Genomic DNA, 13,317 nt, shown 5'->3' with positions numbered 1-13,317 from the left:
TTGATCAGAACTTGATGCTTATGAAAACGTTTGCGGAAACTTTCAAAAAAAGCCTGTAGTGGATCGGTAGAAAGAAAGATACAATACACTAACTCAAGGTAAATTGAGTTCAGATAATAAAAATAAAACTGAAAAAAAAAATTGTCATCAGGATTTAATTCGCAAAGCTGGTTTCATAGACCTAGAAGTTCACGTCCAGGTGATAAATATGAAAAACGAAAGATGCCACAATGCTATCAGTGTGGGTCCTATCAACATTTAAGACCCCAATATCCAAAACTTAAGAATAGTACTGAAACTTCTGCTAATCTTAACAGAATTAGTGCAAAACCAGAGGATAAATTTCTATTACCTTATACTAGTATGGGTTACGTAAATGGTCATAAAATTCCTATATTAAGGGATTCAGGTGCTAGTATTGATATAGTTTGTCGCAAATACATCACGCCGGAAATGCTGAGATGTGAAAATGTGTGGGTGCAACAGCCATTAGATTTGAATCCAACCTGTTTACCATTGGCTGAGATCGAACTAAATTGCGATCTTTGGCGAGTAATAACTAAGGCTGCCATTATTAGAAATGAACTCGATAAAGGAAGGTATTTATTAGGCAATCGAACTTTTGCACTGTTGAATAAACAAGGAAAAGAGCCTGATAGTTGTCCTCACCAGGTTAATGCTGTCTCTACTAGAGCTCAAAGGAAAAGAGAAATAGCTGCAGGGAAGATCTTGGAACCGATGGAGGAAGAAAATAAAGCATCCAGAGATGTTTTTGAAGAAGAAGATAATTTACCGGAACTAGATACGGAAGATGAAGCTCTCATGAAGCTGGGAAACATTGACTCAGAAGAAGTTGCACAACTTCAGCTTACTGATAAGGAACTGTCTAAAATCATCAAAGAAGTTAAAGAAGGTACATGCAAAAATGAGAACTATAGTCTGACAAGAAAAGAGCTTTTAGTTAAAAAAACGACGGATAAAATGGGCTTTGAAAGACAGCTTGTCGTTATACCTGAAAAACTCAAGCCGTCAATTATAAAAATGTGCCACGAAGGAACTTCTGGTCATTTGGGTGTCAAAAAGACCAAAGACAGACTTGTTAGATATTTTTACTGGACGAGGTGTTACAAAGAAACTGAAGATTTTGTAAGAACCTGTGATGCTTGTCAGCATGCTGGAAAAGGAAATGACAAAAAGAAGGCTCCAATGACATTAGTACCAGTAATTTCCGAAATATTCACTAAAATAAATGTCGATGCCGTTGGTCCGCTACCTATTTCAAAGACTGGAAAAAAAATATTATTACAGCTCTGTGTATGTCGTCCAAATATCCAGATGCTGTTGTGGTGACAGACATTTCTTCGCCATCTGTGATTGATGCTTTCTTACAGATTTTCAGTCGTATGGGTTTCCCAAAAGTGATCCAAACAGATCAGGGGACCTCTTTCGTCAGTGCTTTGACAGAGGAATTTTTGGAGCGTTTCGGCATTAAACATGTTTCTCGGACATCATAGACGAGAATGAAGCTCTGTGTATCATCCGCAAAGTAATTCCGTTGAGCGATTCCATATAACGCTAAAAAGGGTGTTAAGAACCATATGTATAGGAGCGACTTCGGATTGGGAGAATTATCTACCATCAGTTCTTTTTGCTCTCAGAACAGTCACACACGAAAGCACTGGTTTTACACCAGCAGAATTAGTTCATGGCAAAAACCTACGAACGCCAGTCACTTTACTTTATGAGCAGTGGCTAGAACCGATTGAAGAAAGTAATAATGTTGTCAGTTACGTTTTCGAACTTATTAGTCGAATGAAGAAATGCCAAGAACTTGCCATGGAAAACATGAAAGAAGCTCAACAACGGAGGAAAACATGGTACGATCGAAACGCAGTGAAAAGAGAATTTGCTAGAGGAGATTTAGTTCTTGTTTTATCAACGAATCGTCAAAGTAAACTAGAAGTACAGTGGAAAGGACCTGGAAAAATAGAGCAGAAAATTTCAGAAACCAATTATATTGTAAGTTTCGAGGAACAAAATGAGCTAAATCAAGTATATCACATTAACAAGCTTAAACCATATTACAAAAGACCAGAAATGATTAATATGATAACTGAAGTGGAAGAAGAGTTAGAAATGGACATTCCTCATTTACCTTCCAATCCAAGTATATTAAATTTCTCGGACATCATAGAGGAGAATGAACTCGAGAAAAGGTTGAAACCCGAGCAAATAGAAGATTTACGAAAGATTTTATGGAAATATTCTGGTTGGTTTTCAAATAATCCTGGACTAACAAACTTAGTTTGTCACAATATTGAGCTATTAAATAACAAACCAATACATACAAAGCCATACAGACTGTCACCCCGACAGACTGAAATTCTCAAAAAGGAAATCCAGAAAATGCTCGATCTTCAAATTATAGAGCCGGGAGAATCGGACTATACATCTCCCATGATTTTGATAGAATCTTCATCAAAGGATCCTCGGGATTGTACTGATTATCGTAAACTCAGTGCTGTTACTAAAACTGAATACTATCCTTTGCCTAATATTGAAGAACGTATCGAAACTGTAGCAAAAGCAAAATATATTACCCTTTTAGATTTATCTAGAGGCTACTGGCAAATTCCGTTAACAGAAAGAGCCCAAAGATATGCAACATTTGTAACTAGTTTTGGAAGTTTCAGGCCTCTACCTTTACCCTTTGGATTAAAAAATGCCCAATATTTTTTTAGCAAAGTTATGACTAAAGTCTTGGCTGGATGCGAAGGCTTCGCTGTACCATACCTGGATGACATTGCCATTTACTCAGAAAACTGGGAAGAGCACCTTAAAAACTTAACTTCTGTTCTAGAGAGAATACAGAAAGCAAATTTACGACTAAAACCATCAAAATGTAAATTTGCACAAGATCAAGTGAGATACCTAGCCATGTTGTGGGACAAGGACAATGAACCCCGGATGAAGTAAAGATCCTAGCTGTAAAGGAGTATCCTACCCCTAAAACCAAAACAGAAGTACGTGCTTTCTTAAGACTAGTAGGATATTATCGCCAGTACATACCGAGATTTTCGGAAATTGCTTCACCCCTCACGGACGCTTTGAAGGGGGTAACAAAAAAAGGAAATATACAATGGCCTGAAATATGCGACAAAGCTTTTAAAAATTTAAAAGAGTTGCTATGCAAGAAACCAATTCTGTATGCTCCCGACTTTGATAAAAGGTTTATTATACAAACCGATGCATCAGACAATGGCATGGGTATAGTACTATGCCAAATAGATGATGAATAACGTGAACATCCTATCTTGTATATAAGTGAAAAAATTTGCTAAGTTTGAAAAGAATTATTGTACTACTGAAAAGGAGTGCGCTGCTATCATCTACGCTATCAAGAAACTGCATTTTTATCTGGATGGTCAGCAAGAATTCTTGATTCAAACTGATCATAACCCTTTGATCTGGCTAAAATCCAACGCCAAATGTAACTCTAGATTGATGCGCTGGGCACTCTCATTACAACCTTATAATTTTAAGGTCATTCATCGCAAAGGATCATTGCACAAGAACGTAGATGTTCTGAGTAGAATTAAGTAATATAACTTAGTGTATGTAACCACGTTTAGAATTTATTTTATTATTTAATGTATACTCAGCTGATGTATTTGAATGTTCTCCATTTCTTTCTATTTAAATGTGGTGTAAAGGTATTTGTTTGAAACTTAAAAATTTTGCCCTGAAATTTGTAAATTTATAAGAGAAATTACCTTTTCTCTTTAAGCATTTGAGCAAGCCGAGCTTATAAACTTTCGAATTTTACAGAACTTTTCCCTTCGGCAAAAGTCTCTCCGTTGGGGGAGAGGTTGTAACAGATTTACATATTATTTACATATTATTAAAATCTTGTAGTTTAAATAATTTAAATAGATGAACATTAAGGTATTTGTGAATGGCAATATTTGAAAGCAGACTCGAGTGCCACGTGCGATTCTCGCACGAAGAATGTAATTTATTTTTAAATGTTAGAATTCTTTTCCCTTCTTGTTTTGTATGTCGCATTTTGAGTGTTAAATAAAGTTTTTTTATGTGTTCCATCATTGCAGTTGCTTCATATCGCCAAAGAAGTATCACACCTTCCATACCCTAGGTACAGCTATTAGAAAGGTTGGTGGTGGCCGTCCCAAGAAAACAACTGCAGTAAATAATCGATATATAGTCCTGCAGACGAAAAGAGTCCGAAACCAGTCAGCAAGCGCCACAGCTCAACAACTGTGAACAGCGGCGACAATTGTCGTGGTTTACTGTGTCCAAACACCTTCACAAAGGTGGCCTATGCTCCTGCCGTCCTGAACACTGCATCCCTTTGAAAGTTGGCCATCGGCATCACCATTTACAGTGGTGCAAGGAGCGCAAAAACTGGGCATCTCATCAATGGAGTCGTATCCTCCTTACGGATGAGAATCGTTTTAGTGCCACAAGCGATTCTCAACACGAATTGATTTGGAGAGAGGTCGGAACACGGTTTAATCTCAGTAACATTACGGAAAGAAACCGTGACGGTGTCTTGAAGATCTCGTCTGGAGAGGCATTATGCTGAACGGGCGGACGGAGCTCCACGTTTTCGACAGAAGTTCTGAAACCGGAGATTGCTATCGTCAGGAGGTGATCCTTCGCCATGTGCGTCTGTTCCGAGGTGCCATTGGAGCAGACTTTGTTTTTATGGATGATAATGCACGGTCACACCGGACTCTTGCTGTTCAGAAGGACTGAAAAGTGAAGATATCACTCGAATGGATTGGCCAGCGTGCTCCCTTGATTTAAACCCCATAGAACATGTGTGGGATGCTTTGGGGGAGACGCTTGTGACACGATTACATCCTCCGGGGAACCCCCCAGCAACTGAAACAGATGCTGATTGAGGAATGGGCACTCTTACCTCAAGATCTGTTGGACAATCTGGTGCTGAGTATGGAGAGACTGTTCGAAGCAACCATTGCAGTAAGGGAAGGGCATATCCCATACTAAGGAACACCTGCTTGTTGTTCTTCCTCATGTACAGACAATCATGTGTAACGATACTACGAGTTCAATAAAGCCTGTTTTTGTTTGATTCCATACTGTATGCCTTGTATTCATTTTTAGAGCAATTACGCTTTCGTCATCGTTTAAATACAAAATGCTGTCTCTTAATTCTGAATTTCATGTCTATCAGATGATTTCTCGTGGAGTTATGCCAAAAAGAACCCCTGTTGCTTAAATTTTTCACACCAGTGTATGTATCTAATTGGTATAATTTACAATCCACGCAGCGTTATTACAAGCTCTTTAATTCCTTCTGAATAGTATATATCTAATTGACATAATTTAAAATCCATTCAGTGTTATTACAATTAGTAGAACGTGTTTCTAGCGTCGTACATTAAGCTCTTTGTACAAAACCGTTTGGGATTTTAAAAAGGATTCTCTCTTAAATCAAAACGCAGTCTGTTATCAAAGATTTCGCTCAGTAGTATACTCAAAAATATCTCTGCATAATTTTCAAAACTGATTTGATATTTCGGTTTAACGGAACTTAAATGAACAAAATGTTAGTTATATTTGAAATTTTATTCCTTGCACCTTCTAATTGTAAGTTTCTGTAAATATTTGAGCACATTCGATTGCATTATTTTATTTAATTTATTTTTTGCGTACATCGTTGTAATATTTTGTTATTGCTTTTATTTCTTTGTTTGTTTATTTGTTGCAATTTAGGTAATAATAAATTAATATAACACTTAACATTTTTGGCATTATTTACAGGAAGCAGACGTGTTCTATAACTTTTACGAGGCGCTGTTTGTTAAAGAAAGCAGTTGCCTGTATCTTCTTATTTCTTTCTAAAAATATTGTTTTAGTTGAACACTGTAAACAACGTAAAGAATGATGAATGGAATCTATATTGCGTTCTATGGATTCGCGGATTTGGAGCGATTGATGATAACACGTTATAAAGAAGTCTTTTCATTTGCCAGTATCATACAAGAGAGTTCCAAAGACACTTTTACAGTCGTCGAAAAACTACGATAAACACACTGAAACAATCAGCAACATAGCCTTCAGGCTATAACGGTGAAGACAGCTTCACGGCAACGCACTAAGTACAGCTCCCGACTCGGTCCATCGCTCTCAAGCTAATCTCTGAACTCAAGACACTGCTACAGTACTCAAATCAAGATACTTCAGTAGTATTTGAGTGTAGTAGTACTACACTCAAAATATTACTTTCTTCCAGGGACAGGCAGGGTATATATAGCTTTAACCTATTTTCGAGAACATTCCCGAAGAAAACCGCTAAGAATGCGTTCTAGAATGTTCTAGCTCCATGTATGGCATATCACCAATTTTGTTGCCAAATGGGCGATTTCGCACCAAATCCGGTAACCCTGTCTTTCCCTACCCCTTTCTCGCAAACATGAAACTTTCCGTTTTGCGGGGAAGCTATCGTAAAGCAGTTGAGCGTTTCGCAACAATACGTTGCTACAAATTTTTGTTATTATCATTAGGCTTCTATTCTTGATGTAAACGACAGAATTTGAGAAAGTTCGAAAATGAATCTGTAGATGAAGTGCGTATTACAAGGCTTTAGAAAAGTCTCTCAAACTATGTTGAAGGTGTAATTATTATTAAAATTACTAATCTTTCCAAAATGTCAGCAGTCTATTTGATAATAATCAAGAAATTACTAAAATTTGTGGCACATACGCAACAAATACCTTCTGCATTAGTATATTAAAGTATCAGAATATTATAAAGAAGTATGTATTTCTTTTAACTTGATCACCGTGTTGCTATGAATAAAATATTTAATTTAAAAAAGATGAACGAAAGATCTAATATCGTATGGATTAACAACTTCCTATTTCACCAAGGCACAAAATGAAAGGGAGGAGGGAACAAAAGAAAGCTTTTGATAATTCAAAGAGGAAATTACCATTAAATTCAAAAATATATTATATTCTACAGAAAGTGCATATAAGGCTGTTTTAGATTACTGTCTAACAACTGAAAGAACAAATTTTTAAATACTATTAAAAACTGTCATAAAAAGAAAAAATGTATATTAAAAATTATGCAAGTACTTTATTTATTTTCTTAAATAAAAATTTTCTAACGTATAAATTAATAGCTTATTTTTTCATTGAAGCGATGTGAACAGAAATATATCAAACTTTCGGATTTTAACAAAAGTTTCCAGCCACCGCAAATATCGTCTGAGGACACAGTTCGCGTTGGCGTGTTTAGTTATATTTTTACGAAATGTCCAAGAGTGGTAAGATAGCTTCCCCGCAAAGCAGTTTTAAGGTTGCCATAAAATGCAAAGGAAGGCATGGTTGCCACATTTGGCGAGGAATCACCTATTTGGCGAAAAAATCGGCGATATACCATAGACGGATGGAGAACCTTTTGGAACGAATTCTTACCGGTTTAGCCCAGAATGTTCTCGAACACAAACCGAAAGCTATATAAACCCTGCTGGTCCGTAGTTAGTTAGTGTGTGCCTCGTCTAGCGAGCTGATCGTCAGTCATTGAGCGAGTGTCTCAAAGTCTAGGGCCGAGTTGGTCGTCAAGTGCATCGAGTGTCTTTTAGTGTATCGCGAATTAGTGCATCATCGATTTTTGTCTTAGACTGAGTCGAAAGCTATACTCTTGTGTATCGTCGAGTGCATCGCGAGTTGTAGCGTGGAGAGTCTCGAGAGTACGTGGAGTTCCAAGCAAGTCGAGCAGAGTCGGGCAGTCGGGAGAAGTCACCAAGCAGAGTCGGGAGCTGTACTCTGGTGCTTTGCGGTGAAGCTGTCTCCACCGTTATTGCCTGACAGTGTGAAGGCTGTATCGCTGAACGCTGTTTATAACAGTTCGACGACTGTAAAAGGGATTTTGGAGCTATCTGATTAATATTGGTAAAGAAGATGTGTTTCGATACTTTTCTAAAGGAAATGATAAACGACGATGATAAGTGTCGTTGTTATTCACTGCACATATATGAACCCCGTACGAACGTGAAGGAAGGAAAAAAAAAGTAACAATATTTTGTCAAACGATTTTTGGCATTTGAAAGAAAGATACTTGCTGTAGAACAATGTGTTGTGAAATCTGAATAAAATATCGTTTAGTACAAGGTGTCTGAAATGGAACTATAACGCTACCAGATTAGACCCATCATTTACTTCCAGTTCTGTTGCAAAAAGTCAGCTACAGAATGTCACCAAATTATGTCTATAACTGTATGTACTGATGTTGTACCATACGACACTGTGAAAGTTTGGTACCGAAAGTTCAAGAACAAGGATTATGACATTGAAGAAGCAGAGCGCTCAGGCTGGCCTACTGATGTTGATGAGGCCCGCTTGCGAGAACTTGTGCAAGACTTGTTCGGGTCTGCCCTAATCTGCCCGAATATCAACAAAACTCTGAACCGGATCGTCATTTGTGATGATAAGTGGATTTACTTCAACAACAAAGGCCAGAAAGGGAGGTTGGTCTGCACCCGGTGAGCCCGTCGGCAGAGTTGCAAAGCGCAATTTCACTAGCAAAAAGATCATGCTTTGTATATATGGTGGAATTGCCAAGGTATTATCCACAAAAAGTATTGGAAAAATGGTAAAACACTCGACAGTAAGGTGTACAGCGAGATGCTAGTCCATGTTGACACTGCTATCAAGGAAAAACGTCAAACTGAATTCCGACACAAAAAGGTAATGCTCCATCAAGATAATGCAAGACCACACGTGTCTACATTCACCGGCTGGATTCTGTACGGACTCGAATGGGATCTTTTGCCACACCCACCATATAGCCCCGACATTGCACCTTCGATTTCAAATGTTTTCCCACTTTCAGCTACATCTTGCAGGTGTTATCTCCCATTTTGCACAGGACGTCCGAAATGAGGTTGATCTCCTTTTGGACTCGCAGCCACCTAGTTTCCAGGAGGTTGAAAAACTACCAAAACGTTGACAGAAAATCGTAAGTTTGGATGGTGATTACTATCCGCACTAAAGGTACTGGTTTCAGGTTCTTTTTTTTTCCCCTAACTTTATTTAGAACGTTTTTTGGCGGAAAACTTTCGTTACAACCAGATATTAAAAATGTGTATTACGATTTGAACGAAAAGAAGATGATAAGACTATAGATTTTCGTGTTAGAAAAGCACAATATTTAAATCATTTATTACAGTGTTTAAAAAAAAAAAAAAAAAAAAAAAAAAAAAAACTTGCTATGAAATGTTTTAAAGAAATACGAATAAAGTTATTTACTTTGTTGTATGGGTGAACCAATGCCCTTTTATGATACGGGAGATAAATGAAGGTTCGTTCAGCTAAGAGTAATTAATAATAACAGTTTCTGATCTCATTTGTGGCGACAAAACCCCTTTTGAGATGTTATCTCTTTCAGCAGTTGAAAGTTAAACTGATAGAGCTTTAGCTAAACTGAATGTTTTTAATAAAGCATCAATTGTATGGGGTGTGTCTTAATAACTTCCAAACGAAAAATGAAAGAGTTATTACCTTTTCCTTTAGAAAAATATTTCCACACTTCACGGAGCGATCTCATTTTGGTAGAGGTGGTGGTGATGGGAGAGTCAATATGGAAGTAAAGGGGCACATTGAGATGATCTCGAAGATTGCGACCCACGCCGGGAAGATCCGCTACAACAGGTATCTGCGAAAGAGAGGTCTTTAATAAGCAATAAAAAAAATTGCGTAGAGAGATTTGTCAAAATAAATTTCGATTTTCTTTCAGTGCGATATTTTTTATGATTTCAAGGATTTTGAAAAAGTAAAAAAAATTTAATCAAATAAAAATTATAAACGCTAAATTTACAATCTGATACCTCGAAAAAATATACAATTAAAAATTTTAAATTCTAAAAAAATACAAATTTGCAATATGAAGATCCTCGTTTGCAGTCTTCCAACTCACAGAGCTTACCATTAATGATTCAAACCGTTTATATATTTATAAATATTTTACAGATTAAAAATTCGAAAAAATTAATTAATAATCATTATGAATATCGCACTAAATGCTGCGATAATAATAAAATAATCAAGAGATATAATTATGCAGAGTTAATATCCTTCTGTGGTAGTAAAATTACTAACAGGAAAGCATACCTAATATATATATATATATATATATATATAAGGGAAATACCATTGACTGGTCACAAGATCTCCTAAACTATACACCCAATTGACTATACACCGCGAAGATGACATCCGTCCTAGTCCGTGCGGTACGGAATTGAACGTCATTTCTGCGGAAATCATTTACATGGGCATACAAGGTCTGTTGTTCAGTACATATTATTTTCTTTTGTTACAAGATATTTTGAATAGCACAGTATTACATATGAACACTCTCATAACATAAATCAATACTATATATAAGTGAAATTATATTCTATGTATACACATATATGCATTTGGCAGTGCATTAAATGAGTAATACATTTTGGTGTATAAATAAATCAAATGTGCTACATTTAAGTGATGACAATCAATGTGGACGAAAGATTTTTACACTGCAGAAATATATAAATGGCATTATGCAACATTGTTATCGGTATTTCTTGTGTTAGATTGGCATATTTACTACATTGGAATGAACACTTATATTACGAAAATTAGATAACTGTATGTAACAATGTATTATACCGTATGAGTACAAATATTTGTATATGTCAAGAAGTTGATTTGATGGAACAAAGATTTTTATAACAAAAGAGTTAAATGACTATATATAAAAAAGATAAATAAAAATATATAAAAAAATTAAATACTTATATTAGAGGAGCTGAAACAGTAATTTAGTTATTTGGGGAATGACAGCGATGAGAGCTGTTCCAGATTACTGCGTTTTTGCAGCGCAGTAGGTAGTGATAGCATGTATTTAGTTTCGATAGAGCGACATTGTTATTTTGAATATTATTCCACCACGCTGCGCGAAACATGGGTGCTGGTATTTTTAGATGGAACTTCGTCGTCAAGCGGCATTCAAAGTAATAGTGGTCTGTACTGCCCACTTTCGCACAGTCGCAGATGTCTGTGTTGGATAGACCAAATCTATGCAGATAGGCTTTGTACGGTCCATGTCCAGTTAGGAAATGTAACATGCTGCTAGTTTTGCTCTGCAGATCCATGCTTACACTTATGAGCATAGCATGTGTACGTCGATGCTACTTTGGTAGACGGTTGCACGGATTTTGGTGATTTGTTTTTTGGCGAACGACTTATGGTAAACCCATTGCTAGACAACTTATTTATGGTAACCAATACTTTGTTATAATTTTATTTAAAAAATAATGCGTTTTATTATACATAAATTCGTGTTTTAAATATTAGTTATTTTTTATTTATCTAAATATTAAAAATCAATTTAAGTTTGCATTTTTATTTAAAATAAAAATTTTATTGTTTATGATATTTTATGGAATTTTATGTTGTGGATGATGTAATGAATGACGTCACATTACTTTAAAAGTAATTGGTTTTAATATCTTTAAATTTAATCTAATGTTTTAAACATTATTTATGGTTGTTAAATATTAAAATACAATTTAATTTTGCATTTTTTAAAAAACGATTTTATTATGTATTATTATTTAAATAATTTTAATTCTATTCGTGATGTAATAAGCTCTATGATTGGTTACAGAATATTTGTGCATTAACGAGCTGTAATGCACAAATATTCTGTATGATTGGTTACTGAATATCTGTGCATTACCGCGCCATTTTAAAATTTTATTATTCATTTCTTCAAATTCCTTAGATTACATTTTTCAATTTTTTTTACAAATTTTTTCAAATTTTTCCCTTAGATTACATTTTTTAAATTATACTACATTTTTCAAATTTTTTTCATTGATATCTAAATTATAATTCCGATTTTTTTGTGGTACTTATCAATATACGACAGGTTAAATACTCAAAAAAAATGTAAGTACATATTTTTCTTTTACTTTATAACTGTATACTTCAATTTTTATTTAAAAAATTAATACACTGTTTTCAAAAATGTCCGAGATATTTATTGCCACATATGTTTTAATGTTAAATAATTATATCCTATAAAACTTATTTTAAAGGATTTGAATTTAAGTAATATTTTAATTATTTTAAACGTTAGTATGATGTTTTTAATTTGATATGCAATTTAAGTAATATTTTAATTCTTTTAAAAGTTGGTATGATGTTTTTAATTCGATATTCAGTTTAAGAAATATTTTAATCCAATTAAACGTTGGCGCAATGTTTTTATAGTGGTGTTTTTATTTCTTAGCTATATGAAAGTAATAATTTAACCTTACTTTAGTATTTTATACTCATAGTAAATGTATTTATTTACATTTGCCTGCCATCTTAAAATACGACATTTTCAACAAAAAATTTAATCCATTATTTTTAACGATATTTATTTTTTTTAAAGTTTCGAATACTTTACTATGCGTAAACTACGTAAAAACAGCGTTTTTCAAGATGGCTGACGATTGTAAAAACCGCGCCAACAATTGCGCCAACGTAAATCGCCAAAAATCCGTGCAACCGTCTACCAAAGTAGCATCATTCCAGCGGGTTTGCCACTATCTTATAAGAAGTTTGCATGTGGAATGCTTTAGCAGCGAGGTTGGAAGTGTTGTTGGACATTCAAGTGAGGATGCACTATTGGCAGCTTCTTTAGCCACAACGTCTGCACTTTCATTTCCTAGTATTCCTACGTGCGCTGGCACCCAACAAACTACAGGACGGAAAGGTATAGGGATACTAAGGAGAGTTCTCTGTATTTTGTTAACCAGAGGGCTCCTGCTATGCATGCTTGAAAGTGCTTAAAGGTTTGAGCGGAGTCCGTATAAATATGAACTTGATTATGACCATTCCTACGACTGTGGCTGATTGCTGCGTGTAAGGCTGCGCCGGAGAATCTGAGTTTATATGGATGGCGCCGATTAGGTCAAATTGCGCCCCCAATTGACTTGAAATTGACACCCAATTGACTTGAAATTTTGCATAGTTACACATTCCACGATGTAGACACGCACTAAGAACGGATTTTACGTAAATCCTGTCCAAACTAGATTTTTGTAATACCAGGGATGGGCAAACGTTTTCAATCGTGGGCCAAAAATCGAAAAAAAAAAAAAGGTTTGGCGGCCCAAGATAAATTATAATTTTTAATAAAATAACTTCTAAATTTTAAAAACAATATACAAGTATTACAATTTATGTATGTTAATGAGCTGAATGAAACTGCGATTTCATTTTTAAA

At 35.3% G+C, this 13,317-nt stretch overlaps 1 protein-coding gene across 1 annotated transcript in view; it reads right to left on the bottom strand.

Annotated features, from left to right (window-relative positions):
• LOC118198831 (glucose dehydrogenase [FAD, quinone]-like) overlaps positions 1 to 13,317 on the bottom strand; it is a 100,167-nt gene that overhangs the window by 29,867 nt on the left and 56,983 nt on the right. Inside the window, exon 8 of the mRNA XM_085814128.1 lies at positions 9,555 to 9,708. Within this exon, the coding sequence (XP_085670254.1) occupies positions 9,555 to 9,708 (154 nt within the window). The remainder of the gene's footprint in view (positions 1 to 9,554; positions 9,709 to 13,317) is intronic.

The sequence above is a fragment of the Stegodyphus dumicola genome, chromosome 3 (assembly GCF_044657685.1).
Source record: "Stegodyphus dumicola isolate Sdum_Otavi_A_Nest chromosome 3, ASM4465768v1".
NCBI classification, from domain to species: Eukaryota; Metazoa; Arthropoda; class Arachnida; order Araneae; family Eresidae; genus Stegodyphus; species Stegodyphus dumicola.
This window is presented reverse-complemented; position numbering and strand designations above follow the sequence as displayed.